Here is a 27,406-nt window from a genome sequence, read left to right on the forward strand (position 1 = left end):
TAAACCACAACAAAATAAAATGCAGAACTGAAGAGTCCAGTTCCAACTAATACATCTTCAATACAACTCTAGAACCTAAGGCTCAGCCATCACTGGGGAATAGGGAACAGAAAGATCACAAGAGCCAGAGGATCAGAGGCACTGTTGTGAGAGTGTGTCTCATAGGCATTTTCATTGCTAATTTTATTTTTTTGGCTTTTACTATGACCTTGAAAGATAAAAGGTATTCATTAAAATGTTCTACTTTATATACAAGGCAACTGATGCTAAAAAGAAAGCAGTCAGTTGATGTCAGTCAAGTCTGGAGGACAGAAAGGAAATATGCGGCAGAGAACAAAAGACCTAGAGCCAGATTTGCACCTTGACTCTGCCCCTGGCCAGTTTCTGTGTATCCTGAAGAAGTTACTTAACATCTCAGTGTCTCAGAGCTCCATAAGACCTGAAAGAAGCAAAGCAACATCAAAGTCTACCTTAAAGATTATTAAATGAGAGCAGGTATTAAAGATACTTAGGACACTGTCTGACTTGGGATGAGTCCTATAAATCAGGACCTGAGCTTATCCCCCCTCGGGCCAGGGCTGTTCTTTCCATCTCACTCCAGTATCTGCCAATGATCCAGCTTCAAAGCTTCTCTGCTTCATTCTATACTAGAGATAATATCTCTAGGAGGGAGAATTTCCTTTGAGAGTTCTTTGAGGAACAAGGGCTGACATTGTCTTCAATTGGGTATTATTTAAGTATATAAATATATAAATTACAGACACAGGCCTGGCAAGTTTGTGCTCCCAGGAACACTGCAACACTTCAAGGCTTGTACAACCACATAACCTGGCAGATTTCCCTGGAGGTCAGGTACTATAGTTCTAGCAGAGGACTAGAGCAACCTTTCCTAATCACGAAGACTGAGCCAATAAATTATATAAATATTGTTATACTCAAATAGCATAACACTGACAGAAGGTTATACAAATAAAAAAATTCTAGAAAGATGGGAGCAAATAATACATAACTTGCTTCTGGGACCCAGGGGAGATGGCTTGCCGCACAAATGTGAGCATTAAAGTTTAGATTCTCAGTACTCACACAATTGCCAGGCAGCCATGGTGGCTTGCCTAATGCTGATGCACAGGAGGTTGAGGCATGGAAACCTCAGAAAAAAAAGATAACTAAGTAGATTAGCCAAATTAGTGAGTTTGGGGTTCAAGGAAGAGACCCCGCCTCAATACATAAAGTGGAGAATGACTGATGAAACACCCAGTGTCTGACTCTGACCTCCTCATGCATGTGCACATTTATTCAAATGCACCCCACACATGTGCACACACATATTTATATTGATACACATATACTACATATACATGCTCTATAAGTATTTATAGCATTGTTTAGTTACTTTATATCATTATGATAAAGCACCATGACCAAAAGCAACATAGGGAACAACAACAAAGGGTTATTTCCTATTACAGTTCCACATTACAGTTTATCATCAAGGGACATCATGGCAGGAACTGAAGCAGAGACCAGGGAGGAGCCTGCTTTCTTACACAATCCAGTATCACCTACTTGAGGTGTCACTGCCCACAGTGCCCGGGCCCTCCCACATCAATCACTGATCAAAAAAATGCCTCAATGAGTTACCTATAGGCCAACCCAATGGGGGAATTCCATCAGTTGAGGTTCCCTCTGCCCAGATGACCTTGGCTTGTGTCAACAACAACAAAACAAAAATAAGACAAACTATCCAACACGGGAACTATCCACCTTTTATCTGAAACACTGTAGATATCTGTTACATGGAATAGTGATGGCACTGGTCTCTGGTATATTTTAACAATCAAATTGTAAATAACATACTAGTAAAGTAATTTAAAAAAATTGAGGAAGTTTGTAACCCAATCTATAGTTGAATTGGACAGCTTAGATAAGAGAGAAAACCCAAATCAATAAACATAATTATATAAAAATTTACCTATATAAAAAAATACCAAAAGAAAGGGAAACAGCCAAGTAATAGAATGGAAAAATATTTATAGTACAAGACAAGGGTTCATAGCTCTACAAGGCAAATGACAGCTGGGATCTGATATAAAAACTAAATGACTCAGAAAAAATATGGAGGATAGGATCAGAAGACAACTACAAATAGCCACTGAAAATGTGAGAATATACTTAACTTCAGTAGTAGCTAGAGGATGCAAATTAAATCAATGACTTTCCATTTTTACTGTCTGATTACCAAAAATAAACAGTGACTCACATCCATAGAGAGATATGGAGATAGTGAGAAAATGGGCACACCATGCAGCCTGAGACAGTATTCATAGATAAAGCCAGAGAGAGCTTTTTAATGTGCCCTGCCAGTATCCACTAAAATGCAGCGTGTGGGTACCATGACAGAACAATACTACCTTTGAGAATCTTTTCTCTAGAAATGAAGGCACCACTACAAAAGAAGAATATGCTTGAGCCTATTTATCACAGCATTGATTGGAATGCTGAAATTAGATGGAAATAACCTTAATGTCTTTCATTGAGGGAATGGTTGATAAATGTAAAGACTTCTCAAATAATGGATGCTCTCGATAGCCTTAAATACAAGGAACAGCTCTATTAGCATCAATGTGGAAAACCTTTCAGAATGTGTGCATGTGCATTTGGGTGTGTGGATACAAGCACAGTGAAGAAGACGAATGTCATTTGCCTCACCACCCACGTCATCACTACTAATGGCAGTTGATTGACTGTCACTTTCTACCAATTTTCCTCAGGTTACCATATCTGCAGTAATTTGGCTTTTTAAAAATTAAGTTAGCATACAGATTAATGAGTTTCATTATGGAATTTCCAATCACATATGCAATTAGACTGTGTTCTTATTCATTGCCATCTCACACTGCCCATCTGTGCCCACCCTGGCCTCCATCTTCCAATCCCCATCCTCTCCACAAGACAGTGAGTGCCCTCTTCTGGCTTTCATGTTACATATATCCCATTACCTTATCTTTTTCCTCTTCTCCATCACAGTCTTTCCCTCCCCTTTCTACTCATCTGGGGTTGGGGATGTAGGTCAGTAATAGAGCATTTTCCTGATATGTGTGAGGCTCTAAGTTAAATATCCAGTACCTACAAAATAAAATAAGATAAACAAGCAGATCTGAGAAGATCCATTTCCTCTCTTAGAATCATGCTCATTTCGTATAAAATAATTACAACATCTCTCACAGAATTTGGGGGAGGATTAAGCAAGATACTTCAGGCTTTTAGGACAAAACTCATTAAATGGTGTTTGACCAGTAGATGAAATCCAAGAAAAAATTCACATGCCTCCTGGAAACTATGGCATTAAGGGGCCAACCTAATTCCTAGAGTCCCCACAAAACTGCCTCTGAAATCAAGCTGGGTTAGGTGGGCATCTGGAAGCTGCCTCTTATTTCCCTCCTGTCTTGAATTTTAACCATGTTTCTTTCTACCACAGGAACATGTAGAAACAATGAGCTGTTTTCCCTGTATCCCTTCTGTTAGTCCCTCTTCCAGAAGTTACTACACAGTTGCTATAGAACCAGTAGTGTGCTGGGCCTTTTTACTGACACATTATTAGTATCCCCCAATGGGCCTGTGAAGAAGCTACTGTCCTGTTTAGAGACAGAAAAATTAAGACTGAAGAATTTTAGCTGCATACTCATGGTTCCATTATGAAGACATAGCTCATATTTCTCTTCTATAGTAATAGTTCTCTAAAGTTGGGGGGAGTCAGAAGATCCCATGCTTTAGACACTAGCAGTTAATGGCATTCTGATTTGAGTGACACTCCATGCCAGCTGTTAGTACTACTATGTCTTTGTGTCTAAGGAAATGCATTGGTGTTTTAACTAGTTCTGAGACATTTAAGTCTTAAAACCAAGCCCCTCTATAAAAAAGGCATAGTCTAGTGCTAGGGAAATGAGTTTGCATTGGTTTGCTCCCCCTCTGTAACTTTTGAAAATAATACTTTTTTGGTATGAATTTTTATTTAAATTATAAACAAGCTTGTTTTACATGTCAATCCCAGTTCCCTCTCCCTTCCCTCCTCCCCTGCCCCCCACCGACCCCCTATCCCATCCCCTTTCTAATCCCCAGTTAGGGTGAGGCCTTCCATGGGGGCTCTTCAAAGTCTGTCATATCCTTTGGAGCAGGGCCTAGACCCTACCCCATCCCCATGTGTTTAGGCTGAGAGAGTATCCCTCTATGTGGAGAGGGCTCCCAAAGTTCATTTGTGTACTAGGTATAAATACTGATCCACTACCAGTGGCCCCATAGATTGTCCAGACCTCCAAACTGACTTCTACATTCAGGCACAGAGATCTAAAAGGATGACCCCAACTAACAATCTGAGCAATTGTGGAGAGGCTACCTTAAATGCCCTTCTCTGATGATGAGGTTGATGACTACCTTATATGCCATCCTAGAGCCTTCATCCAGTAGCTGATGGAAGCAGAAGCAGACATCCACAGCTAAACACTGAGCTGTACTCCTGAACTCCAAATGCAGAGGAGGAGTGATGAGCAAAGGGCTCAAGACCAGGCTGGAGAAACAGAAACAGCTGACCTGAACAAGGTGGAGCTCATAGACCCCCAGAAAATAATATATTTATTGGATTTTTTATTTAAATCATTTTATGTATCAATCCCTCATTCTCTCTCCCTCCCATCCTCCCATGCCCCTTATGACCCTCCCAACACACCCCCACCTGCTCCCCAAGGATGGTGAAGACTTCCATGGGGAATCATCAAACTCTATCGAATCATTTGGGGTAGGGTCGAGGCCCTCTTCTGTGACTCTGGGCTGAAATAGTATGGCTCCATAGGTAATGGGCTCCTAAAGTCCATTTGTGCACTAGGGATAAATACAGGTTCCACTGTTAGAGGTCCCATAGACTGCCCAGGCCTCCTAACTGGCACCCACATTCAGAAGTTTTGGTTCAGTCCAATGCTGATTCCCCAGCTTTACGACTGGGGTCCATATGCTCTCACTAGCTCTGGTCAGCTGGTTCTGTAGGTTGTTCCAACACAGTCGTGATGCCTTTGCTCATCCTTCCTCCCTCTCTACGCCTGGATTCCAGGAGTATGGCTCAGTGCTTAGCTGTGGATGCCTACTTCTGCTTCGATCAGCTACTACATGAAGGCTCTAGGATGGCAATTAAGGTAGTCAGTCTTCAATCTCCTCAATCTCATTATAGGGGAAGGGCATCAAAGGTGGCCTCTCCACTACTGCCTAGATTATTAGTTGGAGTCATCTTTGTGGATCTCTGAACATTTGCCTAGTGCCACATTTCTCTTTAAACCTATACTGGATCCCTCTATTAAGGTATCTCTTTTTTTGCTCTCCTCTATTCCTCCCCTGTCTCAGTCTTCCTGATCCCTCTTTTTCTTCTCCTCCTCCCTCCTCTTCTCCCCTTCTCTTTTTCCTACCTCCCTCCCCTCTCCCCCCATGCTCCCAATTTACTCAGGAGTTTGTGTCCCTTTCCCCTTCTTTGGAGAACCATGTATTTTTCTCCTAGGGTCCCCCTTGTTTCCTAGCTTCTCTGGTGGTGTGGACTGTAGACTGGTGATCTTTGCTCTATGTCTAATATCCATATATATGAGTGAGTACATACCATGTTTGTCTTTCTGTGACTGGGTTACCTCACTTAGAATGGTTTCTTCCAGTTCCATGTATTTGCCTGTGAATTTCAAGATTTCATTGTTATTTTTCCACCGAGTAATACTCCATTGTATAAATGTACCACATTTTCTCCATCCATTCTTCAGTTAAGAGGCATCTAGGTTGCTTCCAGGTTCTGGCTATTACAAACAACACTGCTATGAACATAGTTGAACATATGTCCTTGTCTTATGAATGTGCATCCTTTGGGTATATGCCTAAGAGTGGAATTGCTGGATCATGAAGTATGCTGATTCCCATTTTCCTGAGAAACCACCATACTTATTTCCAAAGTGACCACACAAGTTTGTACTCCCACCAGCAATGGAGGGCTGTTCCCTTTTCTCCACATCCTCTCCAGCACAGACTGTCATTGATGTTTTTGATTGTAGCCTTTCTGGCCGGTGGAAGATGTATCTCAGAGTTGTTTTGATTTGCATTCCCCTGATGGCTAAGGATGTTGAACATTTTCTTAAGTGTCTTTCAGCCATTTTAGATTCCTCTATTGAGAATTCTCTATTTAGTTGTGTACCCCACCTTTTAATTGAATTGTTTGGTATATCGATAAGTCTTTCGGCCGAAGCCACCGGAGCCCTGCTGCCACGTGGCACTTTCTGCCATGCCTCCTGAGTTCTGCCCACTGCCATGTTAATATCCCAAGAGACTTATATTAGGTACAAATGCTGCTTGGCAAGTGACTAGGATTTCTCATCTGCTAGCTCAGTCTTAATTATCAATCATAACTACTAATCTCAAGATTTATCTTATGGAAAAGCTGGCAGCAGGCATCTACTCTTGCCGGGATCACATGGTGACTCCAGAGCAAAGAACAGGAGGAAGAGGAGAGCAAAAGAACAGGGACAACTTCCTGTTTGTCCCTGCTTATATATGAGTCTGCTTGCTATGTCACTTGCTGCCTATATAACAAGACTTCTTTTTACTACATTTCTCAGAATCCTCCTTGACTCCTAGCCCTGCCTAACTTGCTGCCTCATTGGCCAAACTGTACGTTATTCAATAATCAATAAAGTAAACATACAAAGAAGGGCATTCCCCATTAGTTTGTTGCTTTGGTGACCAGCTTTTTGAGTTTTTTTGTGTATTTTGGGAATCAACCCTCTGTTAAATGTGGGTTTGTGAAGATCTTTTCCCATTCTGTGGGCTGCCATTTTGTCTTGTTGACTGTGTCCTTTGCCTTACAGAAGCTTCTCAGTTTCAGGAGGTCCCATTTATTAATTGTCAATGTCACTGTCTGTGTTAGTGGAGTTATGTTCATGATCTTCTGTACCAATTAGTTCAAGGGTACCTCCCACTTTCTCTTCTAAGAAGTTCAGTATGGCTGGATTTATGTTGGGGCCTTTGATCCATTTGGACTTAAGTTTTGTGTATGGCGATAGATTATGGATCTATATGCAATCTTCAATGTGTCCACATCATTATGCCAGCACCATTTGTTGAAGATGCTCTCTTTTTTCCATTGCATAGTTTTAGCTTCTTTGTCAAAAATCAGGTTTTCATAAGTGTGTGGGACAATATCAGGATCTTCAATTCAATTCCATTGGTTTACCTGTCTGTTTTTGTGCCAATACCAAGATGTTTTCATTACTATAGCCCTGTAGTAAAGCTCAAAGTCAGGGATGGTAATGCCTCTGGAAGTTCCTTTATTGCACAGTGTTGTTATGCATATCCTGGATTTTCTGTTTTTCCATTTAAAGTTGAGTACTGTTCGTTTAAAATCTGCAAAAAAAAATTGTGCTGGTATTTTGATGGGGATTGCATTGAATCTGTAGTTTGCTTTTGGCAAGATTGCCATTTTTACTATGTTGATTCTACCTATCCAAGAGTATGGGGGATCTTTCCATTTTATCGTATCTTCTTTAATTTCTTTCTTTAAAGACTCAAAATTCTTGTTATACAGATCTTTCTCTTATTTGTTTAGCATTACCCCTAAGGCACTTTATGTTGTTTGTGACTCTTGTAAAGGGTGATGTTTCTCTGATTTCCTTCTCAGCCAATTTATCATCTGTATATAGTAGGGCTACTGATTTTTTTAAGTTAGTCTTGTATCCTGCCACTTTGCTGAAGGTTTTTATCAGTTGTAGGAGTTCTCTTGTAGAATTTTTAGGCTCACTTATGTAAACTATCATATCATCTGCAAATAGCGAAAGTTTGACTTCTTTCCAATTTGTATCCCCTCGATCTCCTTTTGTTGTCTTATTGTATTGTTCTAGCTAGAACTTCAATTACAATATTGAAAATATATGGAATGAATGGACAGCCTTGTTTTGTTCCTGATTTTAGAGGAATCGCATTGAGTTTCTCTCCATTTAGTTTGATGCTGGCTGTTGGTTTGCTATATATTGCCTTTGTTGTGTTTACATATGTTCCTCTTATCCCTGATTTCTCCAGGACCTTGTATCATGAAGGGGTGTTGAATATTGTCAAAGGCTTTTTCAGCATCTAGTGTGATGATCATATGATTTTTCTTTCTCAGTTTGTTTATATGGTGGATTATATTGATGGATTTTTGTATGTTGAACTATTCCTGCATCCCTGGGATGAGGTCAAATTGACCATGGTGGATGATTGTTCTGATGTGTTCTTGGATTCATTTGCCAGTATTTTATTGAGTATTTTTGCATCAATATTCATGAGAGAAATTGGTCTGTAGTTCTCTTTCTTAGTTGTGTCTTTGTGTGGCTTAGATACCAAGGTAATTGTAGCCTCGTAAAAAAGAGTTTGACAATGACCCTTCTGCTTCTATTGTGTGGAAGACTTTGAGGAATATTGGTATTATTTGTTCTATGAATTTCTGGTAGAATTCTACTCTGAAACCCTCTAGCCCTGGGATTTTTTTTGGTTGGGAGAGTTTGATGACTGTTTCTTTTTCATTAGGGATTATCTGTCTATTTAAATTGTTTATTTGTTCTTGATTTAATTTTGGTAAGTGATATTCATCCAGAAAATTGACCATTTCCTTTAAATTTTCCCATTTTGTGGAGTAAAGCTTTTCAAAGTATGACCTAAAGATTCTCTAGATTTCCTCATTATCTGTTGTTATGTCCCCCTTTTCATTTATGATTTTGTTAATTTGCATGTTTTCTCTCTGCCTTTTGGTTAGTTTGGATAAAGGTTTGTCTATCTTGTTGATTTCCTTGAAGAACCAACTCTTTGTTTAATTGATTCTTTGTATTGTTTTCTTTGTTTCTACTTTATTGATTTCAGCCCTCAATTTGATTATTTCCTGGTGTCTACTCCTCCTGGATGAGTTTCCTTCTTTTGTTCTAGAGCTTGCAGTTGTGCTGTTAATTCTCTAGTATGACTATTCTCCAGTTTCTTCATTTGGGTACTTGGTGCTATAACCTTTCCTCTTAGTACTGATTTCAAAGTATCCCATAAGTTTGGGTTTGTTTTGTCTTCATTCTCATTGAATTCTAAGAAGTCTGTAATTTCTTTTTTATTTCTTCTTTGACCCAGAAATGGTGCAATTGTGCATTGTTCAATTTCTATAAGTTTGTAGGGTTTCTGCAATTTGTGTTGTTGTTGTAGTATTCTAACTTTAAAGCATGGTGATCTGATAAGATACAGGGAGTTATTCCTATTTTTGTGTATCTATTGAGGTTTGCTATGTTGCTGAGTATTGATCAATTTTACGGAAGGTTCCAAGTGGCACTGAAAAGAATGTATATTCTTTTGTGTTTAGATGGAATATTCTATAAATATCTGATAAATCCAATTGGACCATAACTTCTGTTAGTTCCTTTATTTCTTTGTTAAGCTTCTGTCTGATGGTCCTGTCTAGTGGTGAGCATGTGGTGTTGAAGTCTCCCACTGTAAGTGTGTGAGGTTTTATGTGTGATTTAAGTTTTAGTAATGTATTGGATTTTTTGAGAATTTTATAGTATGTGTCTTGAACACACACACTCCCCCTCCAACATCTCCTCTAATAACCACTTTCTCCATCCTCCCCTCTCTTCACACCAAACTTCGCTTTTTCTTCAGTTATCTTCTTTTTTCTATATCAAGTCCAGTTTATTTGCTCAACCAGTCTTGGGATGTGGCCTACACTGGAATGTGGTTGACATACCAAGGATCACAACATCATTAAAAATGACTGACTTGTCCTTTCCCAGAAGCTATCAAATACTGAGAACTTCTTAGCTGGTGGTAGATTTTTGTGGCCATGCTGGAATTTTGTGTAGTTTGAGTTTACACAGGTCTTGTGCATGCTGTCATAACTGTCATGGATGCATATATATAACAGCCTGTTTTGCACAGAAAATACAGTCTCCCTGATGTTATCCAGCACCCCTGGGTCTTAACAATGTTTCTGTTCCCTCTTCCAGGAAAATCCCTGAGAATTGAGGAGAGGGGAGTGATATGTACAACCCATTTATGGATGAGCACACCATGGTTTCTTATTCTCTGAGCATTTACCAGTTAAGAATATCTGAGTTAAGTGCCATCCACTGCAAGGAGAAGCTTACCTGACCAGGGTTGAGAGATACTCTAATATGTGGGTATAGTAACTACATACTAGAAGTTCTTTTAATACTGTATTTATTTTACAGAATAATAGAATTGCGTTCTCCCATATGGCCTGTAACCAATCCAATCACAGGTTCTTTGCTTCTAGAATTGTGCCAGGTGTGGGTTACATCTCATGGAGCAGTCCTTAGATCCAATTAGAAAGTGGTTGATGACTCCCATAACATCCATGCCATTATTGCACCAATGAACATATTTGTCAGGCAATTTATTCTTATAGTTTTCAGGGCTCACAGCCAGCTGAATTTAATGATTACTTTTCTGCATAGCTATAGAAATAAAAACAACATGGTATTAGCATTAAAAAGCAGATACATTGATCAGTGGGATAGGATCAAGATATAAGTTCACATACCTATATCCACATGATTTTTGACAAAGAAAACAATAATACACACTGGAGAAAAGGCACCATCTTTAATGAATAGTTCTGGTAAAACTGGATAGCTGCTTGTAGAAGAAAAAAACAACTAGATCCTTATCTCTCACCTACACAAAACTCAACTCCAAATGGATCAGACCCTCAACATAAGATCTGATACACTGAATTTGATAAAAGAGAAACAAGAAAATATGTTTGAAATTAAATGCAAAGGAAAGGCTTTTCTAACATGAAGCACAGGCATTAAGACCAATAATTTACAGATGGGACAACATGAAAAGAAAAATATACTGTACAAATGAGGACACCATCATTTCAGTGAAGATGTAGCCTTCAGAATGGAGAAAAATTCTTTACCAGATATACATCTGACATAGGGTTAATATGTAGAATATACAAAGAACAAAAAATACCCCAAGAAAACAAGCAAACCTATGTAAAATACATCAGGTAACTAACAACAGATTAAATACAGATGACTGAGACATATTTTATGTTCAACATCCTTAGCCATCAAGGAAATTAAGATAAATGCACTTTGGGATTTTATTTTACTACAAACAAAATGACCAAAATCAAAGAAAGAAATATTAACAGCTGTGAGTGTGGTGAAAGAATAACACTTATTTATAGTTAGTGGGACTGCAAACTGGTCCAACTATAGAAATTAGTGTTATGGTTTTTCAGAAAACTGGAAAATAATCTACCATAGGATGCAGTTATACTACTCTCAGGCATATACCCAAAGAACTCTATATCTTACTACAGTGGTATTTGCTTAACCATATATTCATTGCTGCTCTATTCTCAACAACCAGAAATGAAACTATTCTAGATATCCCATCAACCAATGAATTGATAATGAAACTATGATACATTTCATTAGTAGAATATTATTTAACTGTTAGTAAGAATGGCATTATTAAATCAGTCAAATGGGTGTAGCTAGAAACAGTCATTCTGAGGGAAGTAACCCAGTCTTAGATATGTCATATGTCTTCTATCATCTCTAGATGCTCACTTTGAATCTTCAGACATTGTGCATTCTATTTGGAATACCCATTATAGGTCAGGAGTTTAGTAAATGGCCATGGAGTGGAGGTACTTTCAAGAGAGCAGAGATAGAGCACAATGGTATAAAGAGTTAAAGGAGAACAGTAGAATAGGAGTTAAATTGGGCACTGGTGGGAGATCAGGGTAGAGGAAAGAATATAAGAAGGATAAGTAATAATAAAGACTTTTTTAAAAAATGACCTACGAAAGATACTACTATCCAAACTCCTAAAATATATGCATATGTAAAAAGAGGCTTAATACAGTTTCTGTACAGTGAGGGGGCAGGCTCAATACTCCAAGTAGATACTTCCTGATAAAAAAAAATAAAAAACCCCAGGAATGGGCTGCATCTTCAAGTTGTTGGTAACTGGGGCCAGTTAGACCCCTGAGCATTGTAGGCTATTGCTATTACTCTTGGATACCCTGCAGGTCTTACTCTTGGTAAGATCTTACTGCTGGGCATCACATCATTCAATCACAGAACATGCAGAAACCAAGCTGGCTATATTTCATGTGCTAGAAGGTGCTATGTGTGCTACTAGAGGAGAAAAGTTATCCCAATTTTGTATTTAAGCTTTAATGTACACACACCTCCATTATAGTGTTTTGTTGTAACTATTTACTAGCTTGTCTATCTTTCCATCCAAGTGGGGGCATTTGATTTATCTTTCTATTCTTGGTTCATTAGAGATGGTCCATTAATTTCTTTAATGAATGCACAAATTAATGATTATGTGTTTAATGGGATATATGCAACTCCTCTGGGTTGCCCAAGTGAGAGATTGGAGAGCTCTCATGTACCATGAAACTGGAGTAAAAACTATGGAGAAAAAAAAGCCAGCAGCAGGGGGATTTTTGGGGGGCCAATCCTCTCCATAAAATAAATCTTCAATCAGAAGAGGGGCAAAGGCCTTAAGCAATGGATATTTTAACCATGATCATTAATAACAACTCAAAGCAGAGATTTATTATAGTTGGAAACCACAAAAGGGGAAGTAAATCAGCACTGGTGAGAGAAAGAACAAGGGAGAGACAGAGTTCTTATTTAAAATGTATCCATTATGTTTTGTAACCATGAAGTAGAGATTGCTGCTGAAGTGTAAGGCTTTCTTTGTGGGACTGAATTCATCATAAATATGTTTTATGCCACTAGTCATTTCCCAAAATTATATATTCTTTCCTTTAGCCAAAAAGTTGGGGGGTTAGTTTTATTACGTAAAAAAAATTGAAAAAATTATCTTAGCTAAATCTCTTCCTTGCTTCAAATCCAAATTATGATTTGTAAAGAAGTCTGAATCTGAAGAAAGTGGTATTTTATTGGCACATAATATGTTGAAGAGAATAGTTTATAAAGCATTCAACTATTTCTGCCTTTGAGACTGAATTTAAACATACCCACATGATAGGATTTGATGGGGAAAAAAGCCTATGTCCCCAACTGTTGCCTGGGACCCAGTTTTTTCCTGATCAAGCTACCCCAAAGATAATTACTCTTATTCCTGGATTTGTTCAAGGCAAATAAGATGCATGGCTTTCACTCATAAATCAGTCCATGGTACTACACTCCCTTGTCTAAAACTCTTGGTGGTTTCCCGTCACATAGGAATAAGATGTAAACTCCTTAATAGGACCCAAAGAGTCCATAGTTACCTGTTCACAAATCGAACCAGCCCTGTACTGTCTCTCCTTTCTTCTCATCTGGGCTACCAAGTTCAAGTCACATAGCTTCCACTGCTCCTTGAACACTTCAAGCTCTCTACAACCCTTGTTTCCATATACCTTGGAACCCTCCTCTCTGAATATCATTTTCAAAAAATCATCCTTGACCATTTTGCTTATTCGACTATGTCTCCCATTCCAGCTTTATTCCATGAATGGTTACCAACTTAATTATTCCTTAATTTTAATAACATGGATAAACCCATCAAAACTTACTATACTCCTTACTATACCAAAGGAATCCTGACAACAGAATTCTTACCTGTTTCTTTAACTCCCAACAAGCCAGAAATGAGGACACTGTGTGGTACATAGTAGGTCTTCAGCAAATATTTGCTCAATGAATTTTCAGTGTCAAGTCCAATATATGAAATGTCATGGACTTGCAGTCAACTGTTCTGAATCAGTCTATTTTGGTTCCATAAAGATTAACAAGTGCATAGGAACATTCAGTTTTAATAGCATCATCTCTACAAATTCTGCTGGCTCAGGATAAATCAATAGGCAGGATGGCATAGATCTGGAGTATCCTCTTTAGGATGCAAATGTCATCAAGGCAAGTTTTAACTTTCAGCATCAGAGTGGATTCTGCTGATCTCATGCTCTCTACCTTTGTTTTGATAAAATATGTTTGTGTGGGGGTTGTCGAGCAATATTAACAGATTAAGCTGAATCTTTATAGTTTCAGTGGTTTGAACAGATGCTGGTAGGTTTTGCCTTGGTCTTGCCAAGGTTCATGATTTAAGCATTTGAAATCAGAGCAACTCCACATTTTCCATAGCTCACTGCACATGGAGCCAAGAGCCCATTGGGGGTTTTTAGTTCATGGTAAGAATGACAGCATTGCCAAGGGGGAAATATTTTGGCAAGATAAATACATAGTTGTGATGCAGCAGTTAAATTCCTCTGTTTAGTCTCTGTGAAAATTAATTTGCAAAGATATTCAGGTCTGTTGTGTGTTCTAGTTTATATGTAAATTAGAAGAGTGTGTGAAAGAGATGCCAAGGATGATGGAATTCCAGTGTTTTCAGACTAGTTGACTATTAATTAATTAAAATGGTTCTCACTCAATTTCATTTCATTTACATTTTCCCCACAATAAATTGTATTGGTCAAGCTAGAAAAAGACTGCATTAGCAGATACCTCATTATCCTTTTTTCAAGAATAAAGTTTAAAATCTGATTTATTGAACTAGCCATAGTAATTAAGATGAAAAAATTCAACAGGATTTCAAAATTTGAAAAATGGGAGCAATACCTCCACATTCTACTACTCCATCTCTGCTTCTAAAGTGACATGGGGTGCCTGTAAGTCTTAAGGGTGCTACTATGGAGCTTGGAAAGAACCGTGGCCATCATTGAGGACTCTGCATAAACCCAAAACCTGTGTCTTAGCTCATAAGTATGATGTAGTTCTACACAGCTAAAGTGAGCCAGTTCACTCCCAAGCTTTAGCAAGCAAGCATTCCTTGTCCTCCCATCCTCCAAGGCTCCATTCTAAAGTACTTCCCTTGCACAGCTTTTGTAGATCTCTTCCTTGTCCACCTATCACTCATGGTCCTTGTAGTGGCTTCCACACTTTAATTCATCCTCAAAATTCACATTGCTTCTAGTAGCAAGCATTGACTTCTCTTTCTATGGGAATCAAAATCTGGTCTGGTCCATCTAGCCCAAGAGCAACCTAAACTTTTATTTTTATTTATTTATTTATTTATTTGTGTGTGTGTGTGTGAGAGAGAGAGAGAGAGAGAGAGAGAAAGACAGAGACAGAGACAGAGACAGAGACAGAGACAGAGACAGAGACAGAGACAGAGAGATTGTGCAGTTAAGTGCCAGGAACCAAACACTTGTCCTGCGGGAGAGCAATGCTCTTAATGTCTGAGCCATCTCTCCAGCCTCTGGAACAGCATTCTGTAACAATACCTTCTATTATGTCGTCCTGGGCCTCTGAAGAGCGAACCCCAAAGCATGCCACCTCCCCTGACCTCAACATATTTTTCTCTTAGACCATTCTATCTGTGTTATCTCAAAGTTGTTCAGTTGCTTTCAAATCCTGCCTTTATTTGACATAGCTGATTTTTGAAGGAGTTTCATTTGGACTTTTATCTTTAAAATTTGTCTGCACTGCCAAATAGACACTGATGTTAGTCTTGATTTACAAAAAGAGAAATGGAAGCACTAGTCTTTCAAGGGTCAGGGCAATAATTAAACATGAACTTCCCTGGGTGTAATCTCCTGCTTCTGACTGGAACCTTGTAGAGAGACATATTTTGAGAAGTGGACCTCTTGTGGCAATTGGAGTTTTCAGAGCTGATTCTGGTCTTTTCTCTGTACTTTCTGGCCTATGCCTGACACCGTTGCTGTGGGTGGAGTACTTTACTCTCTGATCCAGGGCTTCCATGACATGGATGCATTTAGGTATAATGACCTCTAAGGTGGCTTCTAATTCTGAAAAATATATATTTAAAAACTTGCCATTCAGTTGTGAATAAACTCAGTACCCTTTGAGGTTCTGCGCCAATGAGGGACACAGTGTGCAAAGGACACTGTTTCTTGGTTACTCTTTAATTCCTAAGCAGGTGGTTAGAATGAGAGGCAGGGGCCTTGATGGTGAAGAGGGGATATAAAACCCTGAAACTGTCATAAAGAATTCCGTACCCAGTAAAAGCAAAGGCAGATGTTCTCATAAAGTTTTTGCTGTTTGTGTTTTTTGTAGGGGCACTTTTTTGGGTATGAAGTTTATTAGCAAGGCATGGCAGCATCTGCTCACTGAACGTGTCATACAAAGGCTGCCTTACAGACCGTTTATGGGATTAGAATTATTTTTGTTAATGGTTTTCATGGGAGTAGATGAAATGTAATGTGCACCAGATGTAACTGTGTTTATCATGCAGCTGCCCTACAGAGAACACACACACACACACACACACACACACACACACACACACACACACACACACACACTCACACACACACACACACACCATAGATGTATGTCTTTATTATCAAAGAGTATATGAGCAGGAGTAACTGAAGAAATCAGGAAGGTAAAAAAGACACTGTGATGGTGGAGCTCTAGAGGAGGAAATAGCAGGATATGAAGTGGTGATATGAAGGGGGAAATGGAAAAGGATGTCTTTTATTTGGAAGGGAGATGGACAAATAACAATTAGGATGTCTGAAAAAGCCTTAGAGAGTCACATTATTTTGTGTTTATTATTGCATATAGTATATATAAATGCATATATACACGTATGTATATTCTACATCTCTCTCTCATGTGTGTCTGTGTGTGTGCATCAATGAAGTTGTGCTAGTTGAGGAGATAATGCTTTCCCAAAAGGCCATAGACTATCTTGCAGAAATCCATTTTCAGCCATGAGAAACCTCCTTCAAGTTGTTGGTTAGGGAATTCCAAGAGACTCCAAAAACAATATAAGTCGTTTCTGTTGCCCTTAGTTGCCTCACAGAAGTTGAAGGAAAGTCCCTGTTTTGGAAGACACCATGGACACAGGACCCAAAGGATTTGAGTTGGAAGTGATCTAGAAGCCTCTGTCCTAAAGACTACCTTTCATAGTACAAAAAGGTGCTATGCAAACTGTCAAGGGAAGGAAGTAATCAATAGCCCCTACCAAAATGTGACACCTAGATGACTACAATGACCAGCAGGTGGGACATTCCTAAAGATGCAATAGTGGTGCTCACATCTTTGCAATAACCAACAGCTGTCTGTTACAACAGGAGAAATCATGCCCAATAATGGAAACCTGGCTGCCTATGCAGTGCTAGTGAATCACAGATCCTAAAGAACAACCTCCTACTGCCACTTTACTAAACCATGGCAATTCCTAACTTCATTCTAAAATGCTTATCCTTACACCCACAGAGAAATGTAGCTTTCATACCACATCAAAGAAGTTTCTCTTTGCAGCAGATGTAGACCATGACAAAAAGCCACAGCTGCCACAGCTGATCAACGTGCAGAAAACAACTGATGGATAGGTACCCAGTACCAAACAACACAAGGTCCCAACACAACACCTAAGGTTCAGAGAACATTTCAGATGAAAAGTACAATTTTTAAAAAATTATTAACTCTTTACATTCTAATCCCAGTTCTCCCTCCCTCCTCTCATCCTGCTCCCCCCACGCCCCATCTGAAAAGTACATTTTTAATGCAAAAACTTCATTCTATATTATAGTGTTGCTAGGATGTGGTGTCTTGTAAACATGTTAAGCAGTTTTCAATGATAACATAATTTACACAATAAGAACTGGGGGCATCAAGGAAGCACATGTCCATGAGTAAGTTTTCTTGCTTTTACTCTTACTCTTGTATCTTTTTCTCTTCCTTCTGGTTCTCCTTCTGGCAAGTGCTGCCATGTTAAAAATTGCTCATGTTGAGGAAGCCAATTGAAACTCCTTAACCTAAAGGGAACAGAGCGACCAGAGGCTCCTTGGAATGGATTAAGTCAAATTAGATATGAATCCCATCGCATGTTGGTGTTAAAGTATTTCTCGGGGAATTTGCTGCCCGGGGTTGACTTGAGAATTTGGGGTTTGTATGGGACCAAACATCCCATCATTCACAGTTTTTCAGTGCTATACAACTGTTTGGCAAGTTTTTCTTACACTCCTCTCAGGCTTTAGTTTTTAGCCATTATGATATGAGCAGGCACAATGGCTGCTGTAAGTTAACATCTGCATTAAACTTGAGTTTCTAAGATGGCAGATTCATGTAAGAGGATTATGACATGATTGCAATGCTCATCAATAATCACTGTCTGGTTCCACTCCTCCAAGGATGAACTGGATGCCCTTCATCAATATCCACACAGCACCCTCCAATTAGTCTCACCTATTGGTCCTCATTATTCTTATCCTTTTATTCTTTCCTTGAGAGTCAGCCTAACCCAGGGCAGAACAAAAAGGTAGGAGCTAACTACATATACTGTGGGTTAATCAGTAGATGAATGACCAAACACTCACAGGGAAAAATGAAGGATACACGGTTTCTGGTTTCTGGTTTCTGCACTTCAGTGGAAATACTGATGAGACAGTAAATGCTAAAGGTATAGTTTCTTCATGAATAAACTTTGAGTGTTAACTCTTCCTATTAATCCGCTAACTTAAATACAAGGAAACAAAACTGGAAATGCTATAAATAATTATGCTAACAGGTGTTTTACTGGAACACTGGAAGTGAGCTGACAGCTTTCCCTTGGATATCTGCACTCAGCTCTCGGTGTGATTTTTTTTTTCCTGTCTTTCAAATGATCACGTTCCTCAGTTGCTGGAACATTAGGTTAATGACTCAGTGTTGAACCAAACAAAGATAGAGTCAAGTTGCTAAGCTCCTGTCTAGTTTTGATTTGGGGGTCATAAAAATAAACCATTCCCTCAGTTTGGTCTTGACAGAAAACACAAAAAAACACCTTATAAATGTCAAATGATTTTGAAAAGCTTCAGATAACTTCAGGATTGGACACCACTGATTCTCACATCATTTCCACCTAGGAGAGGAACAGAGCGTCTACTCTGGAGTTGTTAAATACTTGTGTACTTTGAACATGTTGCAAAGAAGATATGACTTAAAAGACAAAGTTAGTACCAAAGCATAAACACAATAAAGAGGCTACAGTATGTGCACAAAGTAAGAAAATCTGACCTTCAGAGGTCATGAAGATGATATTAGAGAAATTGAACAAGATTGAAGCCTGGGAAATACCATGACAACACCTTGAGATCTCCTTGAATCAGAATATTACTGGACACACTTTGTTTACCACTTTGTAATTTTAGTTTTCCTTTAATATGTTGCTTTTTCCACCCAGCCTAATCTTATAATTTTTATTTTACTCCTAGTTCCTTCCTTCTGGGGATTGGTGAACTCAGCTTGGAATCTTTGTTCCGTTGGAAAACGGCAGTCACCAGTCAACATAGAGACCAGTCACATGATCTTCGACCCCTTTCTGACACCTCTTCGAATCAACACTGGAGGCAGGAAGGTAAGCCACCATGTTGCTTCCATGATGTTCTTTGTCAAAGCTAGTCTTCTGGATCTTGGTCTCTGTGATGAGTGACACCTAGCAATCACAGACTTCAAGAGCACTCCTGACAAATGTAACTATGTCCAAATAGCACTTGTCTTCCTACATAAAATCCATAGACCTCACAACTGTGGGACCCCTGGAAGTTGTGTGAGGTCCTAACCCTTGGTACCCCATGAAGGTCAGAACACAGTTGACTCCCCTGACTACCATGTTGGAAAATCCTTCCTCTGAGACTTCTTCTTTTGGTCTTCATTTAACTGCACTGAAGTAGAAGGAATTTATTTTAACAAAAGTAAAATCAGACGTTTATCATCCTGGGAGGGAAAACAAACAACAATCACCTGAGATGATTTATAGGAAAATCAATAATTAATCTTCTTAGGGGCATCTCGCTGGCTAAGAATCCTCCTTTGTGCCCGGAAATGCTGAGCTATGCTTTGTGATTCTTAGACCAGACTCAGCCCTGCCCTCTCCTCCTGCCAGAAGTGAATCCTTACTTTGGGAAGGGCATAGTGCCTTTGGGGGTTGCTCAATGTGAGAGTCTGATATTTCTCTTGCTGACTTGTTTCTCTTTCATTGCCTTTTACTGTTGGCCAGGGTGTCTGAATTGGGGGAAATGCACATACGTAGAAAATTGTATTTGAAGGTGATTTCACTGTGAATTTAAAAAAGAATGAAAAGCCACTTGTGTGAAAAAAAGAAAAGAAAAGCTAGGGCTGAAATTATAGATATTTGTTATTACTGGCAGATCCTTCTGCAGAGCTGGACTGTTCGGGCTCTGCCACTTTTCCTTCTTTGCAGTCTGTTACCCATCCACACCATTCCATTTGGACGTTTTCTTACCCTTTCTGATATATTGGAACATGTTTTCCACCATGTCACTTTTCTCTCTGTCTCTCTCTCTTATAAACCTGTTAGCAGCTTGGACTCAGGTTATAAGACAGGTTTTAAGAAGCATTGCAGAAGGCCTGCAATAATAACTTTAATGGGGTCGAAGAGAGTGATGGGAACAGACACCAAGTCCTAAGGCTCGCGGTGGAAATGGCCATTTTCCTAAGAGTTGTGACATTTCATTGTTTTGATTGTATAGCTCTTTCTCCTCCTGGGTTACACTCATTCAGATATTTTATCAATTTATGACAAGTGGATTGTTTCCCTGATATCTTTCTCAGTATGTTCATTATCAGCATGCAAAAAATTTTCTGATTTTTGTATCCTGACTTTGCTGAAAGTGTTCGTCAGATCTAAGAATTATCTGGTGGAGTCCTTGGAGTCTTTTAAATATAGGATGCTATCATATAAAAATAAAGATACTTTGACTTATTTATTTCCTATGTATTTTGTTCTCTTGCCTTATTGCTTTAGCAAAGACTCCAACTACAATATTGAAGAAGTAGATACTGTTGGCTCATTCCTGAAATAAAACAAAATGTTTCTAGTGTTTCCACAGAGTCAAATGCTGGCTATGCATTTGTTGTATGTAATATATGATGGGAATATGAGGGGGCATTAGGGAAGGAAAGAAAAACACTGTGTATTTTCTCTCCTGTGCAGAATCTAGAAGTTGTACTATGTATGTGGAGATATTTGGAAAATGAAAGCGGTACAGTGGGGTGGGCGAGAGGAGTAAGAGAGGATAATGAAAGGTTGACCATGATCAACTGACGGTGACATGCTTACTGGAGTAGGTCATGATGAAACCCACTATTTTGTACTCTAATTAAAATACTGTTTTTGAAAAGGCAGGAAAATGTTGCAGAATATATTCTAGAGGTCTTTAGGCAAAGCATGCATTGGGAGTAGAGTGGGAGAGATGGCAAAATGACACAGAATCAACTCATATTCCACCTTTTGTCAGGTCATCTTAGAAGAAAACGTTGATATAAAGAAATGTATTGGGAAAGAAAAAATCAGTTTCTCATATATTAGAATATTATTGTTTATTTGGGCCTTTTGTTTGTTTTGGGGGATGTGTTTCTTTTTTTCTTTTATCTTTTTCAGTTCAGTACATTGTACATGTTCCAAATCAATTTGCAAAGGCATCAGAGTTTGTGATTTTGGAAACATTTGCTGTGACAATGAAAATATTTATATCTGGCATGATTTGTGTTGTCAGGGGTTTGACGAGCTCAGAACCGGCTGGTTGTGCCCTTTACATTTATGTAAGGCAGAAAATAAAATATAGACAGTGGCAGGAGATGAAATGTATGAACTTGACAGACAATAGCTAAATCATGTTGCAAGCTGTAGAAGGCTGGTATGTAATGACTTCTTTTGGAAATAAAGATTCAGAACACTGCTCTGATTTTAGATTTTTGCCTTAAAGAAATGTGCAGTTCAAATGGTTTGAAAATCACCCTGGTAGATGGGATATTTTGTAGAAATGGCGGAAGGTGCCACACTTTCAAACCTGAGATCAGTTGGGTGTCAGTAGGTTAAATGCACCCTAGTAAGTGTGTTTCATGTCACATTTTTATCTAGGAACATCATTCCTTCTGAGCATTTAAATGTGTCTTTTTGCACAAAACCATGAAGCAGCTCTGCCAAGGCCCTGACTTGTCTTTTTTAATTTTATTTTTATAATTGCAGTTAGACCAATTTTAAATTAGAAACGAGCTTCCTTTACATGTCAATCCCAGTTCCCTCTCCCTCCCCTCCTCCCCTGCCCTCCACTGACCCCCTATCCAACTCCTTTCTGCTCCCCAGGGAGGGTGAGGCCTTCCATGGGGGATCTACAAAGTCTGTCATATCATTTGGAGCAGGGCCTAGACCCCACCCCATCCCGTGTGTCTAGGCTGAGAGAGTATCCCTCTATGTGGAGAGGGCTCCCAAAATCCATTTGTGTATTAGGGATAAATACTAATTCACTACCAGAGGCCCCATAGATTGCCCAGACGTCCAAACTGACATCATTGTTCAGGGGGTCTGGATCAGTCCTATGCTAGTCTCCCAGCTATCAGTCCAGGTTCCATGAGCAACCCCTTGTTCAGATCAGCTGTTTCTGTGGGTTTCTCCAGCCTCGTCTTGACCCCTGGTCACTCCTCCCTCTCTGCAACCGGATTCCAGAGTTCAGCTCAGTGTTAATCTGTGGGTGTCTGCCTCTCACCTGTCTTTTTTGTTTGTTTGTTTTTTACCATATCTGACCTGACTTAGAGCTTGGATGATGCCATAAAGGATTTTATTAGTATAGGCAAGAGCCGAAAGCAATCCCAAGATAAGAACAATCAAGAATAATAATGATTAGTTGAAAATCTAAAAGTTGAATGTAATAGAGAAATTTTACTTATGTGTTAATACATGTGTGTACAGCTGTGCATGTGTACAGGTGCTTGTTTAGGCCAGAGGACAATCTCAGGGGCTATTTCCCCAGAGATGCCCTCCTTGTTTTTTAACACAGACACTCTCACTGGTCTGGAGCTGGCCAAGTGACTGGCAGGCCTCATGGATCCACCTATGTCTATCTCCCCAGCACTGGATTACAAGCATGCGTCAGCACAGCTGGGGTTTTTTTACGTAGTTCTGGGGTCTGAATTCTGGTCCCTTTGTGCAATAAGCACTTGATTTACTGAGCTACCACCCCAGTTCCTGAGAATACATTTTAGTAAATAGTAATTTCCTTTGCCTTTTGAGTTGCTTACTCAATGGCATGTCTTAAGCAATGGTTTTCTTTTCTGAGAAAGTGGTACTTTTCAATCTGCCTCTTCTTACCTGATATGTAAGATTTCTAAACATGAAACCAAAATATCTGCTGGTTGTCTATGGGCATATAAAATACTGATTCCAATGGCTAGTTCAAAACTAGCCAGGGTCACACAAATGGCTCTGGCTAAACTCAATGGATCATAAGCAAAACATAAAGACACAAATATGAGGCAGGGGCCTATAAGGGACACTGATGAGGGTGAGAGTGACCAGAATACATTATATACATGTATTAAATAGTCAAAGAAGAAAATTAATAAATTATTTTAACATGGTCCCCTTAAACTGGTTTTGAACTAATAAATCCTTTCTATATAGGATTTATAAATAAATCAACTCATGGTTGTTAAAAGTGACTGACAGATTTTTCAAGATATCAAATCCAGTTTGTATAAATACAGTGGTAAATTTTGCATCGTAGTAACCACTGTACTTATACAATTCAAGGGAGGAAAGATTCATTTTGCCTTACAGTTGTGGAAAGCTATCAGCCCACCATCTGAGAGTCTTCTTTGCAGCTTGCCTCTGCTTTTCAGAGAGAGAGAGAGAGAGAGAGAGAGAGAGAGAGAGAGAGAGAGAGAGAGAGACTCAGTTTTTATTGCTTACTCTGGCAGGTAGGGACCTAGTGAATCTGGTCAGTTTCAGGTACTTCCTGAAGCTCTTTTGAATTGTTTGCCTTCATGCTTAAGGAGCATTCAATCTTCAAGGAAACTGTTACACAACTACACAAAAATATCACATACACACACACACACACACACACACACACACACACACACACACACTCCTGTCCCTTAACTGCAGGACTCCAGGAAGTTGCTGGTCAGAACACAGTTGACATCCTTACCCACCACATGGAAAATCCGTCTTGAAACACACACCCACACATACACACACACACACACACACACACACACGCACACACACACACACACACACACACACACACACACACACACACCAGGTGAACAATAAACATGTATGATGTTTGTTTGCAACAGTTGCAATTCAACTGCATATCTCCTTTTTAAAGACACATCCTGCATATATTTTCTGTGTACCTCTTGCACCAAGTGAGGCTATGAGGCTATAATACTGATTTTTCCCTCTGAATGTAAACACTGGAATCAGTGCTTTGGCAACAATTTACCCTTCTTCACTTGACATGACTCAGGACTTTATATCCTACCTTTTCAATATCCACTCCCTGTGACTTCAGTGTCACCTCCCCCATGAACCTCCCTTGATCTCTGACTTACGATGAAATCTTTCTTCATTTGGCTTAAGTACTTCACTAATATTTCCTTTAGGACTTGCTTCATCATCTATAGTACATTCGTCCTTGGACTAGGAACTTCTTGGGATAAACGGGCTTTCATTTTTTCATTTTTAGTTCCCTGAGATGAATTGGTGTAATATTACCATTGGTTACCAATGAAAAGGTTTATGTGGAATTATTCAAGAGTTGTTATGATTCAAAGTGGGAAGAATGTGGGATCCATCCATGATAAGTGGGAACAAGGTCATCCACCGAATCTGTCACTAAAACAATACTCCATGGATTGTAATCGCCATGAGTATTGAATAAGTTGAAAACATATGGAATGTGAATTGCATTTGTAGGTAAAATCTTCATCACTCCCCCATTTTTAAATTTCCCCCATGAAGCTCATAGCCCAGTGGAGCTGACCATAAATAATTACTACTATCAGTGGCATACCTTACTATGTCCTGAAACATAGGTGTTAGGCATTTCCAGTCTACCAAGAATTACACACACACACACACACACACACACACACATATATATATTATATAAATATATATATATACTTAGAGATAAAATATAGATATACAGGAGCTATATGGGGGTGATTTATTTTTAAAACTTCTTGAGATAACAGTGAAACATATACTGAAAGGAACTATGAAACTACTAATTAACAAACGAATCATTTGGGCATTATTTTTAAGGGGCGATAAGTTGTGTTAGATGACCCAAGCTTTATGGAGGTGCTGGAATAAGAGCTAGCATTAAAAGGTGAATAGAATGAAATAAAACTTTCAGAAAGACCTTTAAATGTCATGTGATCCAACAACATGTTTGCAAGATTAAAAGAAAATGTAAAGATGGACCTAGGTTTTCATCTGAATATGTTGCTTTGATGCTGGATTTTATTGAATAACTGTGGTGAACTTCCACGGGTATCAGTTCTCATTAAACTCCATTGAAACATCACAAGCCTTTTACACTGAAACTCTGATATGGAAATTATATATATATATATATATATATATATATATATATATATATTGATGTATATTTATGTTGTATAATAGGTTTTAGCACCAACCCTGTTGAAAAAGTACACGTACTTCTTACTCTTTTGTATTTTGTCGTTTTGACATACTGATGATGTCTTTTCTCTAAAGAAAGCAATAAGGTGTCTACTTACTGAATCTAACTTGAAGCAACAAGGAAAAGGTAAGTGATGTGGAGTAGAAAGCATGGGAATATTATTGTAGTCAGTGCATTTGACAATGCTACACTTTCAGTCAGGTGTGTAGATATGAAAACTTCAAAGGGCAGAATTTTAAACCATCGTACTTAAAATGGAGACATGATCTCACAGATGACATTAGGGAACTGGGTGGCTCTTAAAAAGAAAATTATAGTAATATGCTTGCAAATGGTGGTAGCGCATAAAGGAACTGGTGGGAGTGGAAGATGTGGAATACACTGACTGCATGGGGAGTTTTGACAGAAATAACATTTCTGAATGATACTTAAGAGCTGTGAGAGGAGAAGGAGAAATGGTTCATAAAATCAACCTCACAGTGAATAATGTCTGGAATGAATACAGGCTTCCGGAAAATGAGAAAGACTTCTAAAGCTACAGTCAGAGGAAGTAGAAGCAGTAACACCACATAAGTCCTTATTAGGTGGGGAACAGATGTCCATAGATAAGTCATAATGAGACCTGGGTTTGAATTTCATATTGCCATCTATTGGCCACCTGTGAGAACTCTGCCTTCTCTCAGCTTCATATATCAGACCAACATCTACTTTTTACAAGAAAAAAAAAAATACATGTATTAGGCAGACTAGAATTAAACTATCAAATGTCAGTAACTAAAAGCATCCTATACAATTGCTTTCTGATATCAGAAGTGTTGTCACTGGTGTTAGTAAAAAGCACAACTTAGCTCACATCTGAATTTCTCTGTCAAAGATGCTAATGCTCACATTAGAATTGGTAACAGATTTGTCAAGATCTTTGGATAATAGATGAAGAATTCAGAGACACTTCACTAGTGTCTCAATGAGCATGAAAGGCGAACTTTCCCCATCCTTATATACTTCTAAAAGGAATTACAGATATAGTTGGGCACGGTAAGCTTTTAAATTAGTACACATGAGAAATGTAGATGAAGCTTAGGGTAACATGCTTGTTGTGAGTAAAGATCACAGGAAAGTTACCAGGATAAATTCAGCATGACTGCTTAGGACATGGAGTACCACCTCTATGAGTGAGGCCATGGCTGTGAAGCACCTTTCACTGAGAAGAGAGGATCCAAGAATCAGAACCTACAACGCCAAGGGTAGGATTTACTACTGGGAAAGTCGCCGAGAGAGAGCTGTAAAGAAGAAGAGGAGCAAAGTGATGACAAAGAAGAATGTGCATGTTGTATTTTAAATTTTTCTAACCTGCTTTCCCATCCGTTTACCCAACCACCCGTCCATCTACTCATCCATTCATCTCTCTATTCATCCATCAATCCATTCATCCACTATCTGGCTATCATCTGTGTATTTTTAGTTTTATCTATCCTATCTTTCCAAACATCAATCTATCTATTCATCCATTCATCTCTATTCTTCCATCTATCCATCCATCTACCATCTATCTAATCTATGTACGTACGTACGTACGTACGTATGTGTGTATGTATCTATGTATGTATCTACGTATCATCTATCAATCTAATTTATCTATGTGTCTATCTATCAACTTATCTGAAGGGAAACTATCTTAAGTAGCAATTTTGGATGCCTTGTGATTGTTCTTTTCCTATGCAGCCTCGGCTATATAGAAGTAGCCCCGGTGTTTACAAGTGGCTTAGGCAAGATTTCAGTTTGAAACAGGAATCAGAGCTGTGTGAAAATTGGATGGCCTTCTGTTACGCTGAGACCACAGAAAATAAGAGTTCTGACAAGCACAAAGGGCCACTTGAGATTTTAGAACACATTGAATTCAAATGA

General features: G+C 38.9%; 1 protein-coding gene across 1 annotated transcript in view; it reads left to right on the forward strand.

The window, feature by feature from the left end:
* Positions 1–27,406, forward strand: part of Ca10 (carbonic anhydrase 10) — a 491,194-nt gene that overhangs the window by 192,796 nt on the left and 270,992 nt on the right. The window contains exon 3 of the mRNA XM_035448143.1: positions 19,253–19,395. Within this exon, the coding sequence (XP_035304034.1) occupies positions 19,253–19,395 (143 nt within the window). The remainder of the gene's footprint in view (positions 1–19,252; positions 19,396–27,406) is intronic.

This window comes from Cricetulus griseus, chromosome 7 (assembly GCF_003668045.3).
Source record: "Cricetulus griseus strain 17A/GY chromosome 7, alternate assembly CriGri-PICRH-1.0, whole genome shotgun sequence".
In the NCBI taxonomy this organism is placed as follows: Eukaryota; Metazoa; Chordata; class Mammalia; order Rodentia; family Cricetidae; genus Cricetulus; species Cricetulus griseus.